This window comes from Perognathus longimembris, chromosome 10, assembly GCF_023159225.1.
Source record: "Perognathus longimembris pacificus isolate PPM17 chromosome 10, ASM2315922v1, whole genome shotgun sequence".
In the NCBI taxonomy this organism is placed as follows: domain Eukaryota; kingdom Metazoa; phylum Chordata; class Mammalia; order Rodentia; family Heteromyidae; genus Perognathus; species Perognathus longimembris.
Window position 1 is genome coordinate 37803211 of NC_063170.1, and position 26426 is coordinate 37829636.

Sequence of the window (26426 nt, forward strand, 5' to 3'; positions counted from 1 at the left end):
TCCTATTAACCACCATCAACAACAAAAAGCCAAAGTGGTAGAGTGCCACCCTAGAGTGGAAAAAGCTAAGAAATAGTGCTTAAACCCTGAGTTCAAGCTCTAGTACACCCTTAAGACACACAGCAGTCTGGTCCACAGAAGCAGCAGGCAATCTGTCTTCTGCTTACAGCCCAGTGTCATAAAATGGATCAAAAAAACAGGAGCGAAGTTAAAGAGTTAGCTTCTATTTACCCAAGGAGCATCAGAGATGAGCCCAGAGGGCCATGCCCCTTGGTCTACAATGTTAGAAAGATCCTGGTTAGTGGTTAGTGGAGAAGCCCACAACAGGAGGTGGCTGGTGTTCTGTACTGTCATCAGACAGTCAGTCTTGGATACTTACAACAATAATTTTGAAAAGGGCAAAAAAGTTACAGGCACAAAAATGACTCAGTGTCCTGTCTAGAGGCTGTCCGGGCCATCTCTGACTTTGTCTTAGGGATATTTTTCAATCTTGAAAGTTGCCAAAAACAGACACAAACGATTCTTATTCAGAAATGAAGATGAATTATGTCCTGGTGAAAACGCAGTTAGTTATCAGATATTCTGAGAATAATCAGCAAGTTGACATCTATTTCTAAATCTTTGGCATTGCTGATTACCTGCACAAACATGCATTTGAATTCTTTTTTGAATTCAGACAGGGAACTGAAATGTCCTATGTAGTGATTCCCTCCTTAACAAGTTAAATGAAATTTTTGCCATGAGAACATTTTGCATTTGTATCACAATTATGCTTTTACTTTATTAAAAACATGTATCTTTTAACAAAGGCTTGAGTTAATTTTAAAGGCAGTAAAAACAGAAGGAAAATAGGAAGGATCAGAGCATGAAGTACTGTGCTTATTAAAATGACTTCTCAACTGAGACCCAACCGAGGCAAAGGAATCTTTGCCTTTTGCTTCTACCATCAGGTATTTACAACATGCTACCAGCATCTCATTCTTAACACTTGGAGAAGCATCAGCAACTCCTCAGTATTGTGTGAAATCCTAAGATTTCAGGGTTTACTAACATGAAAACTCAAAACCCCAAGCTCAGCAGACGACACAATGGGAGTGATTTGTTCGTGAAAAGATCTGTATCAGGAGGAGCCCTCTGGGTGCACGTCTAAGAGACTGGGTCATTAAAGCTCCAAGTTAAGACCACTGAACAGGAAACATCACCTCAAAACAGGGCTTCCAAGCCATATACAGGAAGCCCATTTTCTCTGAACCCCTAGGCTACAAATGGAAGCTTTCTAAAATTACACAGAAAGCTCCACGCACTGGCAATATTTCCAGTGGAGAACAAAGAGGTGGTGCACACAGCCCCACCCACCGTCTCACCCTCTATCTGTTCTCATCTATGTTATCTTGCCAAATCTCCCCACACATACACACAACCTTTTGACAGAGCCCCCCCCCCCCCATACACACAGCTTCCCCATCAAGAGAAAGGGCAGCCAAGCAGATCCCCTTATCTGTCTCCAGGCAACAAGGAGCTCCTCCATCTGCAGCCTAGAATCCGGCACAGACTGTGTGCAGTGGCAGTGGACAGGGAGAGGTGGGTGGGGTGGGGATGGGGGGCGGGGGGCGAGGGAGATGGGGGAGGGAGAGTTAGAGGGGAAGAGGGTGGCACAGGAACAGGAACAGGTATGGAAGGGTGACACTTCAGGGAACATGAGCAGAGCTTCTGGGAAAGCAATAATGAAATCTCTTAAGGTAGCTCTGGCCATCTCACCCTTCTTCTTTTTTTTTTTTTTTTGCCAGTCCTGGGGCTTGAACTCAGGGCCTGAGCACTGTCCCTGGCTTCTTTTTGCTCAAGGCTAGCACTCCGCCACTTGAGCCACAGCGCCACTTCTGGCTTTTTCTATATATGTGGTGCTGAGGAATCGAACCCAGGGCTTCATGTATATGAGATGAGCACTTTACCACTAGGCCATATTCCCAGCCCACACCTCATCCTTCTTGAAACCCATGTTAACCAGGTATTAGGTGTGGACTCCAAGAGCCCTTCTCCCATCTCTGCAAGTAGCTCTTCCATCCCATCACAATATCCAATTCAGAGTTGTGTACACAGATTATGCACCTAGTATGTGCAAGGCCTTGTGGGATCTCTCTCTTTCGACTTCCCCTTGCTTGGGGGGGAAGGGGCTTTTCCGCCCCTTCCTGGGTGGCCCTTTATTGCTCTCATGTGGGAGTGATGGCCACAGGTAGCCTCGTCTCTCTCTCGAATTCCCCTCGCTTGGGGGGGGGGAAGGGGCTTTTTCTGCCCCTTCCTGGGTGGTCCATTATCGCTCACGAGGGAGCGATGGCCACGGGTAGCCTCGGTGGCATGTGGTCGCAGGGTGCCCCAAAGCCGCCAAGAACGACACGGACGTGTGGGCACCTGGAGAAAGCCTCTAGGGCTTCTGTTTATTCAAATGAGGAACCTCCTAGATATACCCTAAAGGCGGGCACAAGAGAGGGGCCCCTGATTGGTCCCAAGGAGCTGTCCCTTAAGTGATGTCAGACTTCCTTCTCTTCCGGTTAAAGACAGGAAGGGGAGGGACAGGCTGAGGTCAGCTGTGGCCCCTTAAAGGTGCAGCTGACCCCAACAAGGCCTGGTACAGGACAACCAGAGACCAAGCCCTGGCTTGTCAGCCCAGTGAGCTTATGAACACTCCCAGCAGAGTGACCATCAATCAAGGCAGGGAAGGATCCCAGAGGCTGGGGTGGCTGTGGCAGCTCAGAGGGGCTGCAATAGAAGGGGTGGCACTGGAGAGGAGTCGCAAATACATGGTGTTTGGAGAAATGGAAAAGGAGGCTAAAGTTCGCCCCTGAGTCTTAACCATGAGTCCCTAAGCATGGCTTGCTATTCCCATGGGATGATCACACAAGACAAAGGAAGACAACACTGTTCAGCTCTCAGCTTCCTTGCCCTGAGCTGCAAGGAAGGGTTCAGGTGAACTTCGCTAAGAAAACAATCATCCGGGGGCTGGGAATATGGCCTAGTGGTAGACTGCTTGACTTGTATACATGAAATCCTGGGTTCAATTCCTCAGTGCCACATATATAGAAAACCCCAAAAGTGGCGCTGTGGCTCAAGTGACAGAGTGCTAGCCTTGAGCAAAAAGAAGCCAGGGACAGTGCTCACGCCCTGAGTCCAAGCCCCAGGACTGGGTTCTGGGGTAATCCACAAGCTGATTCTCAGTTCCTTCTGGAAGCCCTAAAGCATACCCAGAGGGATCTTCCTGACAAAGATCTTTTCATGCATCCCTGGGGATGAGCCTACAGGGATGCTTCAAATGCCAAGCATCTCACCACACACTAGTGGAGGGTCTGAGGCCCACACCGAGGTCTGAGCAGGCAGGGGACAGCAGGCCTTGGCCCAAACACACAGGCTGGTCACTGCCAGCACTAAGGCCTCTGCTCTTCCTTCTCCTGGGCCAGTGGCACAGTGACAGCTGGGAATGAGAATGGCTGACTGCCCCTCCCCATGCAGCAGGATGGGGCCCAAGACCCAGGATCATAGGGAGAGTACTCAGCCCCAACCCCTGCTCACAGCAGCTCACAGAAGATATGGAGCTGCTGGAATCCCATGCCTGACCTGCCTCAACCTCCCTGCTGGGTCCCATGCAGACAAATGCCACACAGCTGTTCACTTCCGTTCTGATTCACTCAGCTCCTGGCCAACCCAAGGCCTTTCTGTTCTCAGTTCCACCCTAACATCTCAGTCCACAGAGCTATGCCCTGGTCCCCTCTTCCAGGGAGGAAAGCCAGCTTCACCATACAATTTCAAACCATTTCTGATTCCTTCTGTGCCTACTCTGTGTGCCAGAGACACCCCAGAAGGTGGGCCCCTCTCAGTCCCATCAGAGCACCTATGCTAAGTAGCTGCTCATACACCATCCCAGGCCTCATGTCAACCCTGGGACTAGGGCAGAGATGCAGGCTGTATGCCATCCCCTCTTAAACAGGGGGTGCCTCCCTCTCTCCAAGCCACATTGCCCTCTTCCTCCAGCTGGTCCCTTGTAGACATTAGAAAAGCCAAGTCCTCCCTCCCAGGCTGCCAGCCCTCCTGACTCAGAGAATAAGAACTATCACCCTCTCCAAAGCAGCGAAGGCTGGAGGGGCGCGGATTCCCAGTGCTCTCGTGGATGAGTGGCAGGGACCTTCGTCCCGCGCCCATGGGGATCTGCTGGGCTGCAGGCTTAGCAGCCCCCCACCCTGCTGCAGCAGCTTCCTGTCCCAGTGCTGAGCAGAAGGCTGTGCTTTGGCCCTGAGTGTTGTTACATGTGGAGAACATGGGGCTCCCAATGTCCACTGCCGAGACTCCCAAGTGTTGTCATTCTTCTACTTCCTAACTGCTGGGATTACAGAATGTACCAGCGTATGTGGTAAGCCATCAGCACCTGGCTATTTTTATTTTCTGGTTTTTTTTTTTTTTTTTAATATGTGTCAGGCTTTGGCTTATAAAATTTTGAGGTTTCCAGCCCCAGCTTTATTTTCCCGAGTTTACATCTAAGGACATGAGTCCACTAGGGGGCAGGAGACTCCAGGCCACACAAAGCCCTGCCTGTCTTCAGGGTTGGTAGAGGCAGTATGAAGTCACATTAGATTTGACTCCTTTCCATACCAGCTTTCTATTTAAAGCTACTTAAGGCCACCATCAGATCCTACAGGACATGAGCTACCGTGGCAGATGACCCTTAAAAGGGAGAGGCCATTGGCATTAACTCTTGGCTCTTCAATTCCAGTCCTACACACAGCCAGCCTCTCATCAGGACTAGAACTGTGACCCCCCAGCCCTCTCCTCCAAACTTCTTCCAGGAACGGCCATGGTCCAGAGTGTAGCCGCCCTACAGCAAACCACGCCTAAACCAGCTATTTGGAACCCTTATGCCTCAGCAGAGAGGGAAGAGGGTACAAAGGGGAGCCAGGCCCAAGAGAAGGGACCCCTTCTGTATGACTTCAAGGAAACCCAGTGGAGAAAGGTGGGGAAACCAAGTCCTTATTGGCCAAAAAATTGCTCTGCTTGCTAGGGTCCAACTGTTTGTGCTTCCTACAACTCATCTACTGACACTCACTCCCTAGTGGATTGCTATTTAAAGGAATTAGGTCACATAGGTGGGACCTGTGCCCTTTATAAAAAAGGTCCAAGATCGCTCATGAGCCCTGTACAGCATAGGACGTAGTGAGAAGACCGCCCCTTATGGACCAAGGCCTCACCACACCCCACACTGCCAGTGTCGTCTTCAGCCTCCACAACTGTGAGGAATACATTTCTGTGCTTTATAAGCCACTCCGTTTCTGGCATTTTGTAATAGCAGATCAAATAGATCCACTAAGGTAGTATCACTTCTGATTCTGAGGAGATCCTGGCTGGTAAAGAGCCAAACATTAATGCCATAAAACCCAGTAATTCACATAGTGGATAAATGTTGGGATCCAGCCTTTAGACTTGATGGGGGGGCTTGACGCCCTTCCCCCCAAGCCCTAGGGGAATGCGGAAGCAGGCTACATTCTCTGGGTCCGGAACCAGAAGAACTGGCTTTGCTCCCAGCCCCCAACTCTCCCGCCAGCCCAGGCGCCTTCCAGTCTCGCCCTGGCTCGGCGCTTTCAAGTGACGTTAGCTCAAGGGGATCATGTGACAGCTTTCAGCCTATCAGCATCTTGGCCGATCGCCCTCTCTCGCTATCACCTCCCTTTACTCTGCCTTAATAAATCAGTTGGCTCTAGAAGCTTTCTCCGAGACTTGCATACGCCTGATTTTGTTTACCGGTAAGGAGCGGGCACTCTTTCTCGTCCAGCCGCGCGCGTGTGAGGTCGGCCCTGACCCTCCATCCCATCTTGGATATCTGCCGGCCAGGTGTCCAGGAGAGAGGACAAGAAAAGGGGGTGGCGAGAAACCTAGCTGAGCCTTGTTCCCAACTCCGGGAGAGGCGACTGAGCCCGACAGATAAAGATAGTCCTCACCACTTCTCACTGTAATTCCACCTACTCAGGAGGCTAAGTAGATCTAAGGATCCTGGTTCTAAGGCAGCCCAGATAGAAAAGTCTGAAAGGGCCGGGAGCCAGTGGCTCACGCCTGTAATCCTAGCTACTCAGGAGACTGAGACCTGAGGACCACGGTTCAAAGCCAGCCTGGGAAAGGAAAGTCCATGTGACTCTTATCTCCAATTAACTACCAGAAAACTGGAAGTGGCATTATGACTCAAGTGGTAGAGCGCTAACCTTGAGCTGAAGAGCTCAGGGACAGCACCCAGGCCCAGAGTTCAAGCCCCACAACAAACAAAAAAGTCTGAGAGACTCCTCTCTCCAATTAACCACCACCAAAAGGCTGGAAGTGAAACTATGGCTCAAATGGTAGAAGCACTACCACTGAGCAAAAACGTTCTGAGACAACAAAAGTTCTGAGTTCAAGCCCTAGTATGGGCATGAAAAACAAGCACACCTTCTGACTACATGGTCGTGCCCTGAAGTCCAGGCCTAAGTGCCTACTTGATTCTGGTCTAAGCTACCATGACCCCTGCCTTCCACTGCCACACCCCTCTGCCCGCAGGGGCAGACCTGGAGTAGATGGAAACTGTTGATCAAGGAAGCACCCTGGGATGCCAAATCCAGACCTCTCTCCTGCGCTCAGCAGGGACAGATGCTGGTGAACACACTGAGCCCTCGGGGGAGTCCACTGCCAGCACTTCAGTGACCATCTGAACTGCACACACCTCAGACCATATGAGGAAAACAGCTTCACCATCCTACCCGGGTATGGCTTAGAGCCATATGGAGCAGACACCTGGGCCCTCCAGAGAGCCTTCTGGGGCTGCCTGGAAGTCTGTTACCATCACTTAGAAGGAATCATTGTGCAAGTGCATAGATGTATGTGCACACTCACACACATGCACACTTGCATACATGCACGCACACACACACACACAGACACACACACAGAGTGACTCCTACCCTCTGGGTGGCGTGATTCAGCATCTCCTGCCAGGCAGAGTCAAACTGCCGTTTGTCGTCCTCCAACAGCCGCTGCTCTGCCAGAGAGATGGTTTCCTTGGCAGCCCGGAGAACCTCGGTGGCCCTCTGGAAGTCCTGTGTGGCTTTCTGCGCCTCCAGCTGAGCCTGTGTGAGGAAAGAGCCCTGTGAGACCTCGGGCAATGTCGGGCGCTCCGTGAAAGCCACTCTACCACTCACAAGAAAAGCCAAGGACGGAAGACACCTCTGTCCAGCGCTGCTCTCACTCCAGCCCCCATCTGCCCACAAAGGCACGGGGAGGGGTAAGGCACACTTCATCACAGCCTCCCATAGCCTCAGGCCAGCGCCAAGAGAGTCATCCGGCCCACGGGAACCCAATGTTTTCCAAAATGGGATCTGTATTTCCTTTTACGTTTTAGGAAATCTTGGAATTTCAATTCTATAAGAATTGAACTCCCCTGTCTCCCCCAAACTGTGGCTCCTGCTTGAATTCTGAGCCTTTTTTTCTTCCTTCTTCCTTTCCTTACTTCCTTTCTTTTCCCTTCCTTATCCCCCTTCTTTCCTTGCTTTGCTTTGCTTTCCCTTTCACCCTCCACTCCTTTTGTGATGGCACTGGGGCTTGAACTCAGGCCTGGACACTGTCCTTTAGCTACTCTGCTCAAGTCTAGCACTCTACCACTTGAACCAGAGCTCCACAATCTTTCCTGCGGGGGCCGGCATTGAACCTTGCACCTCAGATCTCAGCCTCCTGAGTAGCTAGGATTATGGGCAGGAATTTCTTACAGCTTTGAACCTCTTCCTTCTTCAAGCAAAACCAGATGCCTTGGTGGGGGCCCTTCCAAATCATGGCTGCACAATGTGCCACACATGGTCTTGCGCCTCTTCATGCCCTCACTGTGAAATCTAACAAGTACCCAATGAGGAAAGCAATACTCGGCGAGGAGGAAGAGGAGCCTTTATGAGGTGACCTCACAGGACGTGCTTCTGCAAATCCCTGGAGAGTTTCTCAAGTGTCCACAATCCCTCTCTCTCCTGAATGGTGGCATCAGAAGCCTTGTCTTCTGCCATCCCATATCACACACATCCAACTAACAAGATGCTCAGGAGGCTGAGATCTGTGAATCAGGGTTCAAAGCCAGCTCATGCAGGAAAGACCATGACTCATGGAAACTAATTTTTATTTATTTTTTGGTCCATCAGTGGAGCTTCAACTCTGGGCATGGGTGCTGTTCCTGACCTCTTCAGCTCAAGGCTAGCGTTCTACTACTTTGAGCCACAGCGCCACTTCTGGTTTTCTTGTGGTTAACTGGAGATAAGAGTCTCACGGACTTACCTGCCTGGGCTGGCTTTGAACCACAACCCTTAGATCTCAGCCTTCTGAGTAGCGAGGATTACAGGTATGAGCCACCAGTGCCCAGTGGAAACTAACTTTTATGGTACAGACTCCATGTAGAGAAATTTTAAAGAATAACTTGGAACCTGAGCACCTATGGCTCATGCCTATAATGGCAGTTTGAGGCCAGTCAGAATAAATCCAAAAGACCCTTATCTCCAATTAACCGGCCAAAGGCCAGATGTGGAGGTGTGGCTCAAGTGGTAGCGCCTCAATTTTGAGTGCAAAAGCCAAGCAAAAGCATGAGATCCTGAATGCAAACCCCAGTACTGGCGCAAATGCGCACACACATATACATACGTATATATACGTATACACACACACACATACCACATAGAATCACATAGGGGTTGGAGGCCTAATCTAAGTGAAAATGCTAGAAGTACAGGTGTTGAACAGGGTAAGTGACTTTCATTACAGTGGGGTCCAAGAAGCTGATCCTCAAAGGCTTCTGCCTTTCCTCCCTTCCAGTGCATTTCCTCAGAGCTCTGTGAAACAATTGGAACCCCATTTACCCAAGTGCGTGAATGAGATACCAGGAAGCACACAACAGTCAAGGTTTCTCTGCCTATCAAAACTATACTCCCTTGCTGGTGCCGGTGGCTCACGCCTGTTATCCTAACTACTCAAGAGGTTGAGAGTTGAAGATTGTGTCCAAAGCCAGCCTGGCTTTATCTCCAATTAACCAGTAAAAAATTGCAAGTGGCTCTGTGGCTCAAAGTGGTAGAGCCAAAAGCGCTCAGGGACAGCACCCAGCAGATAAAAAAATAAAAAAAACAAACAACCCCCCCCATGATACCCCCCACTCAAGGCACAGGCCCTCTGCATGCCTTCCCTATCCACTAAATGCCTTTTCCACTTGAAACCTAAAGAGATTTTTCTGGGGATTAGTCAGAGCCAGTGGCTCTGCTGTGGCTATAGCCCCAGCACAGGGTCAAAGCAATCACAGAGTAACAAAGGGGATCCAGGAAATGAGCTGTTGATCCACCTCAAACTTTGCTAGCTTATGTCATAGCTTTTTGCTATTTCCACTTAACTCAATTTTTCTGGGTTCTTTTTCTATTTTACTTCACTTTGCAGTGTTGGGGGTAAAATTCAAGGCCTCACACATGCTAGGAAAATGTATGAACCAAACCCCAGACTTGGGGTCATCTTTTCACAGATCTGAAAATGGGTCAAACATATGGAACATGGCTTTTCACTCAGTCCCAAAGGTTTCATGTACAGCCTTAGCCATTATCACTTTAACATTGGATTCTTTCTCCCAACAATATATGTTATGAAGATGTATTTAGCATTAGAGAATTTTGAGAAAACTGAGCAGTCTGAAATGGCCAAGGGAGTTTACAGCTGGATTAGTAGATGGCTGTGTAGCTGTTAATATGTAATAGAGCCAAAGATTCCTTGGGGCGGGGGGGTAGAAAAGACAAAGTTCAAGCTGTTTTTCCTCTGTCTTGCTCTGAAGTTAAACTATTTAAAAATTAAAAAATATTAGTTGCAGGCTGAGTGTGGAGATTCATGCTTGTAGTTACAGCACTCAGGAGGCTGCGGATGAAACAGACTAACAAGCAAATAAAATAATACAGCAAGCTATTACTTGCTTCAAAACATAGGTAGGCAAGGTGCCAGTAGCTCATGCTTATCATCTTAACTACTCAGGAAGCTAAAATCTAGAGCAGAAGAGTTCACTAGACTCTATCTCCAATCAACCAGCAAAAAACTGGACTGGGGGCATGGCTCAAGTGGCACAGAGTCAGGCTAGCAAGCAAACCAAGCAAGTGTAAGACCCTGTGTTCAAACCCTAGTACCACCAAAAATGTAAAAGAAAGAAAGAAAAAAGAAACCTAGCTAGAAGCAGAAGGAAGAGCTCGGGGTGGGAGTATATAAGGAAGAAATAGGATTGGCTAGAGGTTGGTAATTATAGAAGCTGCATGTGGCTCCAATATATTTTTTCCTCTACTTATCATATATTTAAAATGTTTGATGTCATTTCTGGCAGGATAATTCCCATTCCCCATGGGGCTTCGGATTGAATAGGGGTGAATCTGACTTAAAACATTTCAGATGGAAGCCTTGGGGAAATTCATCGTGGATTGGGTCCAGCTTTGTTCACCCACAGGCTGCCTTGCATTAGCACCATTTGCTGCCCCAATTCATCTAATGGCTGCGGACAGGAGGGCATCCCAGGCCTTGTACCTCCAGGAGCCTGAGTCAACAAATCATGGCTAGTCACAGCCAGCTCATTTCTGGCTCCTCCTATACTTCTATTCTCTGCACAACAACGGGCACCTTCCACAGCCTCACAGCCATGTGCACTGGGGTGTCAGGGAACAGCACATCCCACATTCAATCCTTCCTGATCTACAGGAACACAGCAGGTGCCAGCCTCTCCCCGCCCACCCTAGCCAGAATGGAACACCCACGATCCCCTCAACTTCCTCCCCAGCTTCCTCCTGCTGCCCTCACTGCCTTCTGAGCCTGCCAGCTACCAAGCCACCTATGGCAAGAATCTGATCCAGGCAGGAGACAGGGACCCGAGACAGCAGTGCCCAAGGTCAAGACCCAGCCACCAGCAAACATAGATCCCTCTGGCCCCTAGAACCAATCACAGGGTTTCAGGGCTCAAGGAGATGGAAATGATGTAGCCCAATCATTCTACCTGACTAAAACTCATGCATCTACCAAAGAAAACACACTGTTCCGAGGGCCAAGTCTAGGTATTCTGAAGTAACAGCTCCAACATCAACTCATATATTTCCAGCTACCTAGCCACATGCCCACGGCCAACACAATTAGCCTGCACTCTCTCTGCTCCCCTCCCCCATATATGCCACCATCCCCCACCTCTACATTCTCCAAATGCCCTTCTCCTCCCTCTGTCTGGCTTCCCACACTCCCACCCAGGACACACAAAGCATCAGTATGTCTCAGAAACCTGCACTACCAATTATAGAAGCCTCCCACGGGATTGCCTACTGCAGACCCAGGCTCTGAAAGGTGGCCTCGTCACCCACTAACATTCTTAAGGAGCAAAGAGAGCTGTCATTGGGCAGGGAAGAACCTGGAATTTGGGCATCGGGCCTGGTGACAGCTTTTGCAGCTAATGAGCAGATGGTGGTCTCCAGAGCACAAGGGCAGAAAGGTGAGGATGGCATAGAGATGTGGCTTAGGCTAGAATGCTTGCCTCGCCTATGCAAAGCCTTGGGTTCAATCTTGAGTACCAGAGGGGAAGGGGGAAAAATACCTAGAAAGCTACAACTCCCCAGCCCAGCAAGGGCATCAAGGAGCTGGAAAGCATCAGCTACCACTGCAAAGCTCTGCTCCCGAATTCCAATCTCCCCCTCCTCTGTAGTAGCAGGCCAGGGGACCAGCTGCTCCTCTCCCCTGCTTCTGTCCCTGCAGTCACAGTCCTGGGGATCATGAGCAGAGCTGCTGCCCATACTTCCTGCCATCCCCATGGTGGACAAACAGGTCCCCTGTGGAACTCCAATCCCTAGGGACCTCAGCTCTTACCACACCAGAAATGCAACAAAGACACATTCCAGGGCTTGCACAGAACTAGCATTGACTGGGTAGACAATTGGGCCACTATGAGGTGGTGGACTAAATCCAGAGAACTGGGAGGGAAGGGGCATATTCCTGGCATTGACAAATGACCATTGTCTTGGGTCTACAACCTTGAACAAGTCGTTCAATGCCAAGGCCTTTGATAATACCCTGGAAGCCTTGGTTAAGTACGAAAATGCATTGCTACATTAGACTCTTCGTAAACAAATGCTCTGTCTAGCAGAGCAGGATGTCAGCAGGCAATGTAGCCATTGAGCTATTCCACTTTTGTTTTTCCTATCATCTTTATCCTTGTATGTTTGCAGTGTTTCCATTAGAAGTATACAGCTTTGCTTCTTAGTGTACTTCTTTATTGGTTACCACTATTCTATGCATCTACCACAGATGCAACACTCTGTCACTGGGTTGAACAATAGCACATTTTCCAGGGAAGGTCATATTGCATCAAAATAAAGTTACAGGGGCTGGGAATATGGCCTAGTGGTAGAGTCCTTGTCTCGTACACATGAAGCCCTGGGTTCAATTACTCAATACTACATATATAGCAAAGGCCAGAAGTGGAACTGTGGCTCAAGTGGTAGAGTGGTAGCCTTGAGCAAAAAGAAGCCAGGTACAGTGCTCAGGTCCTGAATTCAAGTCCCAGGACTGACAAAAAAAGTTACAGCTCCAGTCACATATGTATGTGTGTGCGTGTGCTTGTCTGTGTGTGTATACGTGCTGGTATGGGGCTTGAACTCAGGGCCTAGTCTCTGTCCCTTAGCTTTTTTCCTCAATAAGAGTCTCATGGGCTGGCTTTGAACTATGAACTTCAGATCTCAGCCTCCTGAGTAGCTAGGATTATAGGTGTGAGACACCAGTACCTGGCTAGAGAACACAAATTTCAAGCAACTGAAGAAATCTGAAAAAAGGACAAGGTTCTTGATGACATACATGAACTATTACCTGCAGTAGTATGGGGAGGTTGTACCTAATCAGGGGAGTTTAGGTTATGAAGCTCTAGCCGCAAGAGTGCCTTAATGACAATTACACAGAGCTCGAGGCAGCTAGTTTGATGCCTTCTGCTCTGGTGGATTCATGTAGGTCTCTCAACCTTGTGCTCTAGAACTGTAGAGAATGAATCTCTGTTCAGCAGCAATACATAAAGAAAACTATTATTAACTTAGTTGCAAAGATTTTTTTTGATCAGACTTAGGCAAGTGTTCTATGACTGAGCTACATGCCAAGGCTAAGAGGTGGTCTTTTAAGGTTCTTATTTGCTAGAGATAAATACTTGAGCACCAGGGGATGAAATGTTAGTGTATCTGTGAATAGCTTCAAAATAGTTTTAAAAAATGGAGAGAAGAAACATGACTGTTGCTGGTGGCCGTGGTAAGAGAGGAGTTCGTTAATTACTATCTGTACTTTCATGTATACTTGAGAATCCTATAATAACAACTGTGAGTGAGGCACGATGGTAATTGCCTGTAATCCCAGCTCTTGGGGGTGTGAGGCCAGCTGGAACTACACATTGAGATTGTTTCAAAACGAGGAGGAGCAACAGAAGCCACAGAAGCAGCAGAAAGTGTTTCTGGAGCCTTTGGTTCAACAGTTATTGCTTATGCTATTTACCTGACATGTAATCACTCAAGAAAATGTTACCCACTAAAAGTATGGGTGCCACAAATAGTTGTCAGGTTTTCTGCCATTTGCAGGGGCAGAGGACTCACCTGTTACATACCAAGTGACTCCATCAACAGCAACTTGCTTTGGAGCTACTTGGAGGCTCAAAGCATTCTACCTTGAGCCTCCAGGCCAGAAGAGAACCCATGAGGGGAATGGCAGGAGACCAGGAGGAGAAGAAAAAAGACAATTCTCCAGGTACAGATGGCTCATGACTGTAACCCTATTTAAGAGGCTGAGATCTGAAGATCAAGATTCAAAACCAGCCAGGGCAGGAAAGTCCATGAAACTCTTATCCCTAACTAACCACCAAAAAGCCACAAGTAGAGCTATAGCTCAATTGATAGAGTACCAGCCTTGAGCAACAAATTGAAAAGACAGTCCAGGCCCTGAGTTGAAGCTCCAGTTCTGGCACACTGGTGTACACACACACACACACACACACACACACACACACACACACCTCACACTTGAAGACACCAACACACTAGATGGCAAGGCAGACCTACTCATTCCCTAGGCCCAGCACCCTTGGGATGCCATAAGAAAAAAGTCCAGGTCCCTGAGCCCGTCCTTCATGTACAATTGATGGCTTTCTCCTTAGGGATTGGGGAGCTTCAGAAGGGCACAATGTCATCTAATTCCCGCACCTAGGCAGAGGCTGCTTCTGGCAAAGACAAGAAATATTGATTAAATGAAGACAAAGAAGGCCCAGACAATTCCCTAGTATCCAATCAGTTTTAGGCATTTGTGACTTTTTTTTTCCTCCTGTATTCTGGATATGTCTTTGGGTGCATTTATCCATGGGTAGAAGTGTATATTCTCCATGGCTTTGGGTACAGACCCAGACAGAATGATTTCTCTGCAATATCTGTTCTCAAGTGAACCCACTACCAGGCTGGGGTGTGGCTAAAGTGGTAGACCGCCTGCCTAGCAAGCATGAGGCCCTGAGTTCATGTCTCGGTAGCTCTTCCCCCAAAGAAAAAGTATTAAGGGGGCAAAGCTGGAAAGAAACAGAAACCAGGAAGTGACTGAAAAAGTCAGGGGAAGGAATAGCTGAGGGGGGAAGGGCAGCTGCCCCATAAATGCTTCTGTCCTGGCCAAGGCTTCACCACCACTTCCCTCCTTGCAGGGATTGTTGGATGTATGTAGGACTAAGGTAAATTGCATTTCAGGTGAACAAACAACCCTTTAAGTATATGTTTTAAACACTTCATGGGACAGACATCCTTTGAGAAAATTACATGAAATTCAAATTTATCTAGATGTCTTGCCAATTCTACCTTTGGTTTACACCCTACAAGGATGTTCCACTGTAGACATGACACCTGGCATTTTAAGCTTAGCATGTACAAAGTAGAATGGAAGGAGGGAGGGAAGGCAGGCAAGAAAACTCTGGGGCTGGAAATAAGCATATCAGGTTCTTTGGGGCGGGGGGGGGGGGGTGATACAGGGTCTTGCTGTACAGCTCAGCTCCCAATCCTCCTGCCTCAGCCTCCAAATTGCAGAGATTTCATGTATACATCATCATGCCTGTTGATTTTTTGGCCATGGTGGGATGAAAGCTAGGGTTAGGCTATGCAAGACCTCTACCACTGAGCTGTATCTTCAACTCAGTGCATCAGGTATGTATGTATGTACTCAAATACAGGTATGGGGCTTGAACTCAGGGCCTATTTTATTTGGCTTTCTTACTCAAGGCTAGAGATCTACCACTTGAGCCATGCCTCCACTTCTGGGTTTTGGGTAGTGAACTGGAGATATCTCAGACTTTTCTGCTCAGGCTGGTCTTGAACCAGCATCCTCAGATCTTAACCTCCTTAAGTAGCTAGGATTATATAAGTAAGCCACCAGCAACTGGAATCAATCAATTAATTATTTCTGGTTAAGGATAGATTTTCACAGAAGAAATATATGAAGTCACAATCCCCATTGAGGTGGGGGGTGGGAGGTAAAGTCAAGGAAGGAGAGCAGGACCAGCAAAGTGCTCAAGAGGAATGGAACTATCTAGCCAGGGCCAACATAAAAGCCCACCTATGTTGACAAACACATCCAAACTCAGACTTTAAGTGATAAATGACTTGCCCTGCCATTCTTCCACTGAACCCTGTGGTTTGCAGAAAGGGAAGGAAGGGGGCTTTACAAATCAGTGCTATTGTTTTATTAAAAAGTGGGAGCAGTTCAAAGAAACATCCCAGGAGCATGTGGTTTCAGGCACTAAAGATCCCACCCTGCTTCCCCTTAGCCGCTGCACCCTGGTGACAAATAGCTTGGGCTAGCCTTGGAAAGCACTCGGTCATTAGCCCAGCCCTGGCTGGGCACTTGCCACGCCTCAGGGAGAAGCCTGGGGGACAACAAGGCCAGAAGAATCAGTTATGCAAAGTTCCAAGTGATGCAGAAATGGAGAAGCTGCCCCTCCTAACACTGGCTGAGGCCCTGCATACAAGCTATCCCTCTGTCGGGCTAGGCAGGGAAAGGTTAAATCACGTGATAGACACTGCCACACAGCATCCGTGCCTGTGGCGGGCCACCCCAGCCCCAGCCCAGGACACAGGGCCAAGCAGGAGAGGCAGTCACCCCGTGGGGACCCCAGGCACTGTGGCCTTGATTCTGCTCTGGCTCAGGGGCTGCAGCCCTTCTCTCTCCCTGAGCCCACCCCAACTTCCAAACCACAGCTGCTGCTGCCACAAACTCCAACACTGCATCCTCCCGGGAGAGAGGGTTAGCCACTGCTGCCCTGCTGGCTGTAATTCACACAGCTTTGACACAAGAGCCCTTCACTCCACCCCGTGCCCTGGCCAGGATTACGCAGTTCCCAGGATCTGGGCCTGGCTACACAGAGGGAGGTGACTGAGGCCATGTGAGGACGTCACCACGCCAGACCTCCTCACCCAAGCCCCCTGGTTTGAACTGGCTGGGCAGAAATCAGTGCCAGGAAGAAGGGAGGCATGACAAAACCACATGGCTATTAGGAAATGCCACAGAGCATCCTGTGCGGAAGATGTTTGCGGGGGCCAAATAGTTACCCCAGCCCAGCAAGAGGGGGGCAGCCAGGGGAATCACTGCCTGGCCTTGCCAGTCACTCTGATATCCTCAGGCCTGAACCCAAGCCCCAAGCACCCACTAGGAGTCTAGCACAGGGCGGCCACCAGAGTCAGGCCAACTCAGTCTTCACTGCTCTTCTCCTAAAGCCTGGGCCCATACTGTACTTCTCCAGCCTCTGTCACCTACTGTCCCCTTCCCCAAGCCCACCTTGTCACCTTAAAATAAATTCTGTAACTGCCAGGCACTGGTGGCTCATGCCTGTAATCCTACTCAGGAGGCTGAGATCTGAGGATCTCCCATTAACCCCCAGAAAACCGGAAGTGGAGCTGTGGTTCAAAGTGGTAGAGCTTTAGCTCTGAGCAAAAAAGCTCAGGGACAGTGCCCAGGCCCTGAGTTCAAGCCCCATGACAGACAAAAATAAATGCCATAACTACCACCAGCCCAGTTCCCATCATACTTTCAGTCAGGGCTTGGGTGTGCCTGTGGAGAATTCAGGCACCAACCCCCACCCCCAGCCTTAGTTTCTTCTTTTGTAATGAAAATCAGAAAGGCCTTCAGGCTCCAAAAGTTGTTTCCTCATTTGAAAAATGGGAATACAGAGGAAAAATAAATGGTACCCCAACTATACAAAGGTGTGCGTACCTAACATCACTAAAATTCTAAAAAACGGCTGTTCACATGAGAATACCATATCTGGCATCCATGTCTAATCAACCCCTCCAAGACATCATAGCCCTTTATTCAAGAGCCCTGGAGAGTGGGGAAGGAGGACAGCTGCCCAGCCATGTCTGAGAGCTGGGCTGCCTTGGCCTCCAACCCCAGGGTTCTCCCTCTATACCCTGCCCATCAGCTCTGAGCCAGCCCCATCCTCCTTTCTGAGGACTCCTTCGTGGCCTTTCTCCCTCCGCCCCCATTCCCCGCCCTCTATCTGGCTCTCTACCAAGCAAGCAAGTTGATCTTCATTCTTCATGGAGTCCACATTTGTGAACATGTCTGCTCCCTAAAGTTTGAGATCTCTATATCAATACTGGGAGAGCTTCCAGAATCATTCACGGACATACACAGAGCAGAGCAAGCACTCCTGGTACCCTTCTGTTTCTGCCCACACCATAATCAAGGACCTCTCCACAGTCTATTGTGTGCCACATTTTTCACATTTTTGTGGGTTTTGTTGAGTTGGCTGTTTAACTGGCCCCCAAGGACAGCAATGATTCCTTGTGCCGCCACACTAAAGCAAATGCCGGTGTTACCATGCACTGCTGTGCCAGCCATGAGTTAATGAGTCAACAGCACAGCATGACCAGGAAAAGAGGAAATTTGCCAGTGGGAATGTGGGTTTGCTCTTGTAAGTACTAAAGGGACATCTGCAGGGCACAATGAAGCCATGGGAAAGATAGCGAGTGGCTACATTTGTGGTATCAATGCCTGAGACATCACAACAGACTCAACAGTAGAGTACTGTGTGAGGCAGGAAGCTTAGGATTCAGTCACATCACTCAGGGGCAGAACCATTCTTGGCTAGTGTTTTATTATAAAGAAATTATTTATAAAATACACAATTATTTATAATAGTATATTTATAAAATATATACATATCTCATGGACACCAGTGGCTCACACCTGTAACCCTACTCAGGAGGCTGAGATCTGAGGACCGTGATTTGAAGCCAGCTTGTGCAGGAAAGTTGTGTGACTTGTATCTCCAAATAATGACCAAAAAGCCAGAAGTAGAGCTGTGGCTCAAGTGGTAGAATGCTATCTTTGAGCAAAAAAAGCTATGGGACAATGCCAGGCCCCACGTTCAAGCCCCAATGGTAGCACAAAAGAATAAAAATACAAAATATAAAAGCCTTTCAGGACTAGACCCTCCAGTGCCCCAATGAGCAATGCCCCCAATATTAGGTAATTCAACAACAGTCATGTGGCTACCATGAATGAGAAGCAGCTACTTGGGTACATGCCTGTAATCTAAGCACTTAGAAAAGGGAGACAGGAGGCTTACAAGTTGAGGCCAACCTGGGGCTACATAGAAAGACAATGTATCAAAAGAAAATAGAATCAGTCTGTGCCTCTGTCATGAATAATGCCACTTTGTTTCTTGGGCAGATGGAGACCTGAAGAATGCAGACCACAGCCTGTGCTCCACAATGGCAGGAAAGACAAAGGAGAGGGGCTTAGGAAATGCTGAGTGGGGGCACCCCCCCTCAGTCCTCCCATGGTCTTAGTCTCAAAGTGGGGAATGTGTATGTGCATGGCTATTCAGATGAACAGATCTTACTTTTGCTCTCCACGCCTTACCCCATCCCCACACTTTTCCTAAGACAGAATGTCGGTTCCATAAGGAGAGAATGTGTGGTTTGGTTCTTGGTATATCACAAAAGTGGCTGAAATGGTATCTTGTATTTAGTAGGTTCCCAGTCAACAGCAGGGGGCAGGAAGGTACCATGTGCCATGCCCTTGACTTTCTATCTCACTTTGGCTAAACCTCAGCCTCTCACTCTCTACTCGAGAAGGGTTCAGAACCTCTGAGCAAAAGCAGGCTGCAGCACTCCTTCCTCTGGGAATCAATGTAAGAACTCTGAAGGCTTGGGATGCCCGGGTCCTGCTTCAATTCCCTGAAATGACTCTCCATCCATTCAGGGCCCCATCACACTGGCCTGCTGGGCTCACAAAGAGGGCTCTGGACCAGCAGCTCCCTCCACCTCATTTTCCTCTTCTGCACAGGCATCTCAGTACTCAGTCTGCCTGGGGTCACTTATCTCTCCCCACCATCTCTACATTTTGTGCACATACCCTGGCCAGACCATGCTCCATCTCTATCCTTTCAGTTTGTTTTTCTTTTTCCTCAGTACTGGGGGTACTTGCTAGGCAGGCACCACAGCTATTTTTCAGATGGGGTCTGGAGCTTATTACCTGGACTAGTCTTAGACTGGGGCCTTCCTACCTCCACCTCCTGCATAATAGGCATGTTCTATGACTGGTCTCTTCATTAAGATGGGGTCTTTTTGCCCAGAATTGGCCTTAAACATTGATCCTATGATCTCTACTTCTCAAGTGGCTAAGATTACAGGTGTGAAGTCCAGCCTTTGTTTTCTAAGGCAACAGACTCACTATGTTCAATATTTGATAGAAATATGTATCTGGAATACTCTATCTGCAATTACTTGAGTTTTGAACGGGTCTCATGGCCTATTTTTGCCAGGTGCTAGCCTGGAACCTTAATCCTCCCAATTGCAGCCTCCTGTGAAGACAGATGTACACCACCGCACCTAGCTGTCAGTTGAGAAGGGTGGAGACAAGCAGAAGTCTAAGAAGGGCATGACTTCTCCTTTCCTGGAACCCAGAAAAAGGGCCAGGCTGGCCTAGTAGATGTGACATGCAAGTGGCTCAGTTGCCCCTGCCACCCCAGCTGTCAATCAACCACCACAAGGCCATCCAAGGTGATCCAGCCCCCACCCACTCTGCCAACTCACTGTATGTGCACAAGACCAGATATGCCTGAAATTGGAAAAACTGCTCAGCTAAATAAACTGTTTTCTAAGCAGCTAAATTACAAGGCAGTTTAGGTTGTCACAAAAGCTAAGGGATACATAGCTATTTTATGAAGAAATTGAGGCTCAGACATTAGGTGACTCGCCAAAGGTCCCTTGGCTATTAGGTGGGAATCCAAGCTGGCTGGCTCCAGAGTCCAAACTTTGCCAACTGTTCTCTAGCCCAGCATTCTGCACACTGCAAATGTATTCCCACTTTTCTGCTTTGCTAAAGGACATGACATCATAAACAGCCAACAGAGAGCATTTTGGTTTGCAACGAACCCCTCTCTCTTCTGACACATTCCAATCAGTTAAAAATCAGGTTGCGGGCTGGGGATATAGCCTAGTGGCAAGAGTGCCTGCCTCGGATACATGAGGCCCTAGGTTCGATTCCCCAGCACCACATATACAGAAAACGGCCAGAAGCGGCGCTGTGGCTCAAGTGGCAGAGTGCTAGCCTTGAGTGGGAAGAAGCCAGGGACAGTGCTCAGTCCCTGAGTCCAAGGCCCAGGACTGGCAAAAAAAAAAAAAAAAAATCATGTTGCTAGCCAGGTGCTGGTGGCTCACACCTATAATCCTAGCTACTTGGAAGGCCGAGATCTGGGGATCACAAAGCCAGGTCAAGCAGCAAGGAGTGTGAGACTCTTATCTCCAATTAACGACCAAAAGGCCAGAAGTGCTTATGGTTGCTCAGCTGAGGCGCTGCCACTTCAGATGTATAAAACCACACAATTACAATTACAGTAGGATCAGAAATAGCAAAGAGGATACACACCACATGTAACAGAAAGAACTGGAGGTATTTTTGGTTAATTTTAAAGTTTTCATCCATTTTCAACATTTTCCTCCATAAATCCTAATTGTTTATGTGGTACTGAGGAATTGATCCCAGGGCCTCATGCATGCTAGGCAAGCACTCTACCACTAGGCCATATTCCCAGCCCCCTATCCTAATTCTTGGAAGTGAAGCTAAATCCAGGCTCACATAAGAAAGGGTTCTACTGGAAGACACATTATCTCATTTAAGTAAGTTATAGGAGCCAGGCTGGTCCCTTGACTATCAGTATTTGGAGAACAAAGACAAGAACGAAGACCCTGATGCTCCTCACATGCCCTCGGAGTCCTGCATGCTCGACTCTGGCACCATCCTCAATGGGCTGTCAGAGCATTCATAAATATGAAAAGGAAGGGGTGGGTGGGGACAAGGCAGAGGAAGAAAACAGGAAGCCCCCTTGGCAGCAGCTGGAGGAGGCCACTGCTCCAGGCACCTGCAGGAAGGTCAGCAAACATTCATGCCGTCTGGCCCCAAGCCCAGGTGACCCTGCCCCATCCACAGAAATGAAATGTAGCATCCATTCCTGCTTCAGCTGAGCGTCCTTCCAGCTCCTTGGCTAGAGACCAACAAGGTCCCTGGAGGCTGCAAACAGGGTCCACTTGGACCCTTCTGGTCCTTCCTTCTCCACTGACAAGCAGGGAGGAGGGCATGGCAGCTGTGCAGGCCCAAACCTGGGCCCTTTCCCCTCAATGCCAGTCACCCTGAGGACAGGCACAGGACTGGGTGATTATCATTCATGCATATTGTCCTCTGGCCAAGAAGAGCGAGGAGAGGAGGGACAGATGCCATGTCCTCTGCTTCCCAACAGACCCCTGTCTTCCTACTCTGCCTGCTTGGCTATGAGGCAGGGCCGGGAAGGAGGCAAGCGCTGGCGGCCCACAACTGCGATCCAAGCTACTCAGGACACTGAGATCCGAGGATGGCAGTATGAAGCCAGCACAAGTAAAAGTCTCAGAGTCTAATCTCTAAAACACCAGCAAAAAGGTGAATGTGAAGCTGTGGTTCTAGTGGTAGAGCACCAGCAAAAACACTAAGACTTGAACACTAAACACTTGAACCTGGCCTTGAGTTCAAGATCTAGTACTGACACACAGACAGGCACACGATGTTGAAAAGATATCAGGAAGAAAAATCTTCATGTCCTCCCATGTCTAGGAAGGCAGCAGAGGGTGTGTGACCGGCCCACAGCCCCTATCTCTCGTCATTCACTTGTTTGTCCCTTCACTTATTAGCTCCTGAATGCCTTCTAGATGTGGCATTGCAAACCAGGCAAAACCTGAAACAAACAGGTGAAATCTTTTCCAATGAACTTGATTCATTGCAAACATATCAACTAACAAGCCAGATGGTGAGCAGCTCAACATAGGGGAAAAAAAAAAAAAGGCTAGAGGTGGCAGAGACAAGGGCTGGGAATTTCCATCTTAAATATGTTAACCCCAGAAGGCCTCATGTGTAAAATGACTTTTGAACAGAAACTGGGCCATGAAAATATCAAGATTAGAATAATGTCTCAAAGAAGGAACAGCAAGTTCAAAGGTCTTGAGGTGGCAGCAGGCTTGACATCAGCACAACCACAGCAGGACCCCATTCATCAACTGGAGCCACTGATCTGAATCAGAGGGCTACTTCAAGGTCATCTCCACCAAACCAGAGCTCAGGACACAAGGCAAGAAAATGTCAGTAGGGAAAGCCACTGCCTCAACCCCCAGAAGATACCCTTACAGACCAGTTTCTAGATCTCTCTACTCCAGAAAAACACAGGTGCTGTTCTTAGCACAGAGTGAATGTTCCTTGTGCAAAATGCTTGAGCCCAGAAGCATTCCAATTTTTTAAAAATATTTGCATATACTTGTTTGGACACTTGCTACAAAGAGACTGAAGGAAATTTTATACCAAAAAAATCCTAAGTATTGTGGTATGCAATTTTCCACTTGTGCCATCATGTTGGCACTCAAAAGGTCTGGATTTTGGCTAGACACTGGTGGCACACGCCTGTAATCCTAGCTACTCAGGAGGCTGAGATCTAAGGACCACGGTTCAAAGCCAGGCCAAGCAGGAAAGGCCATGGGATTCTTATCTCTAACCATTAGAAGAGCAGAAGTAGAGCTATGGTGCAAAGTGGTAGAGTGCTAGCCTTGAGCAGAAAAACTCAAGGGCAGCACCAGGTCCTGAGTTCAAGCCCCACAACTGACCAAAAAAAAAAAAAAAAAGCATTTCAGATTTTCTCCTTGTCTATATAGATACTTATGGGCTAAGAAAAATCAATGGACAATAAACTCAAGTGTTACAAGACTCAGAAAAGAGGCTGGGAATCTATGGCTCATGCCTATAATCCTATCTACTCAGGAGGCTGTGATCTGAAGAACACAGTTCAAAGCCAGCCAGGCCAGAAAAATCCATGAAACTCTTGCCTCCAATTAACCTCCAAAAAGATGGTAGTGGCTGTGGCTCAAGTGGTAGAGAAAAAGCTAAAGGACAGAGCCCAGGCCCTGAGTTCAAGCCTTAGTAGTTTTGGGTTTTTTGTTTTGTTTTGTTTTTTTTAAAAGACCCAGAATTACAATCTCTTTGGTATTATTTAATGTTTTGAACTACCAGAAATTTCTCCTCAAACTTAACAACAATGGAAGACAGTGGGAGGCACTATGCAAAACACATCCCGGGGGCGGTGGGGGGGGGGGGGCAGAAAGACTAGTGCAACATGGGCTCTGTGGAGAAAAGGGCAGCACCTTCAGGTTCTGGAAGCTATTGGAAGCTATTCTGAGATTGGGCTTTCCTATCCCAATCTCAGAGCGTTTCTTCTTTTCCCAGAGGTGAGGCTGGGCGAGGTCCGGGGATGTGAGGAGGGCCTGCTTGGAATTTGCTGCACACCAGATGGGAAGGAAGAAGGGCCTCTCACACCTGAGACCTGAGCCTCATCTCCAGGCTCAGGGTTCACACAAAGAAGGAATCCTTGGAAGATATTTTGCGTTTGTGTTTGTGCCGGGACTGTAGCTTGAACCCAGGGCCTCACACTCCCACTTGGCTTTTTCCACTCAAGGCTGGTGGTCTACTACTTGAGCCACACTTCCACTTTGGGCTTTTTGCCAGTTAACTAGAGATAAAGAGTCTCAAGGGCATCTCTGCCCAGGCTGAGCCACCAGTCACTATTCCATTTTTGTGACAGGATATAGAAGGAAACTATTAAATCCCAGCTTTTCATCCTCTATGGGTCTCATCTTAAAGTTGTTCCTAGATTTCTAGGGTTTAGTTTCCTGCTCTACTGGTATCTTCTCCTTGGTGCTCAAAACATATGCTTCACATACATGGCAGATGCCCAATACTATTTCTGTGGTTGCTCCCTGAACATTTTCTGACACAGGGAAGCTTCTGGAAGCAGCATCTTCAATCATGTAATAAGCGCCCAGCAGGATGACACCTGGCCACTGTTACTGGGCTCTCCTCTGGACCAACTCCTCAGATCTTAGGGAGAAATCTGAGTTCTTATCCTGAGACATACCACAGGGTTGATGATTCATGCTGAAGAGATGCTGGAAGAATTCCAAGTGAGCTGGGAACCCCAATGGCTCATGCCTGTAGTCCTAACTACTTAGGAAGCTGAGGTTTGAGGATGAAGGTTCAAAGCCAGTCCCGGCAGGAAAAGCCCATGCTTTTCTATTATCTCTCCTATTATCTCCAATGAACCATTAAAATCCAGAATAGAACTGTGGCTCAAGGAGTAGAGTAGTAGCCTTGAATGAAAAAGCAAAGGGATAGCACCCAAGCCCTGAGTTCAAGCCCCAGTAGCGGCATAAAAAGCAGCAGCAGCTGGATACCAATGGCTCATGCATGTAATCCTAGCTACTCAGGAGGCTGAGATCTGAGGATCATGGTTCAAAGTCAGCCTGGGCAGAAAAGTTCATGAGACTCTCATCTCCAACTAATCCTAAAACGGCTAAAGTAGAGCTGTGGCTTAAGTTGTAGAGCCCTAGCCTTGAGCAAAAAGGAGCTCAGGGACAGTGCTGGGTCCAGAGTTCAAGCCCTAGGACCATCAAAAAAAAAAAAAGATGAAAAAGAAAAAAGCAGCAGCAGCCTAAATGAGCTAACATATAGAAAAAGGCCCCAGCCTAGGGCCTGGCACTCAGCAGGCACCATAACTGTCACTGACTCGTTTCCTTCTGTGGTCTCAGAGGCTGGGAACAAACAACACATTACACAAAAATCACTACAGGTGATCAAAGACACACACTTGGAAACTGGAGCTAATTTCTACACAGCCCCCAGCAATCACCTGAGTATAACTCCCCAACACACACACACACACACACACACACACACACACACACACACACACACACTTTCTCTCTCTCTCTCTTTCTCTCTCTCTCTGGTCTCTGTTCCTCTGGACAAAGAGCCAGTCAGTGTCTCTAAGGACTGTTCCTCCTGCCTTCCTAGGGAAGGAGGAAGAGCACATCCCATGCTCTGGACACAGCCACACATCCCCTCTGCTGCTCAGGTCAGGGAAGGCAGACAGCAAGGTGACACCCACCAGTAGTGTCAGATATCAACTCATACACTTAATAGTGTCATGTGCTGAAATGAAGCAGGTGGGAAGGGGAGGACATCGAGGGCAGCCATGTACATGGTCATGACTACTTCACCTTACACAGAATGACTGGTCCTGGCCCCAATGGGAGATCTGGGAGCCACCAAGGGCTGCCACAGAGCATCTGGGTCTGCAACACTCTTACCTGCCTTGCCACCCTCCGTGCCTCCCAGTAGGGCTTGGAGTCCTCCACAGCTTTGCCAATTTTCTTCACCAACTCATCCAGTCTCACTGTAGCCTCCACCAGAACAGAGCGGAACTTCTGACGAGCATCCTGCAGCCAGGGGACATGGAGAAAATGTAGATCAGGCTCAAGGAGGATACTGCCAACACCTGCTTCAAACACAGGAGAGACTCTACCCAGCAGGTAGATGCTCTCATCAATGCCTTACAAGACAGTACCTACAGTGCAATGACAAGCATGTAGAACCTGCATGGTTAGGATGACCACCAACCATATATAAGTATGGAGCCCTTAGATTGGCTGGGGTGGCTGCGGAAATGAGTTTGCAGTTTACCTGAGTTTATTTACATTAATAATGAATGTGGCCAGGCATAGTAGTGCACACTCTGGTGAGTCAGAGATAGGAGGATCATGTTCCTAGGACAGCCCAGGGAAGTTAGCCTTCAGAGAAAAAACTTCACAAATGGGATTACACCAAAATAAAAAGTTTCTGCACAGCAAAGGACAGTTACAAAACTAGAAGAACAGCCAAAAGACTGGGAGAAGATCTTTCCCAGCAATATATCTGACTAATATCCAAAATATACCAGGAATTTAAAAAATGACCCCCCTCCAAAACTGACAAAACAATTTGTTGATTGATTTGTT

General features: G+C 48.3%; 1 protein-coding gene across 2 annotated transcripts in view; it reads right to left on the reverse strand.

Annotated features, from left to right (window-relative positions):
- The window catches only part of Sh3bp5 (SH3 domain binding protein 5), a 68845-nt gene that overhangs the window by 9712 nt on the left and 32707 nt on the right, over positions 1 to 26426 (reverse strand). For both annotated transcript variants that reach the window (XM_048355894.1, XM_048355895.1), the window contains exons 3-4: positions 25740 to 25868; positions 6963 to 7127 (exon numbers count right to left, since the gene is read on the reverse strand). In XM_048355894.1, coding sequence (XP_048211851.1) covers positions 6963 to 7127; positions 25740 to 25868 — 294 coding nt within the window. The remainder of the gene's footprint in view (positions 1 to 6962; positions 7128 to 25739; positions 25869 to 26426) is intronic.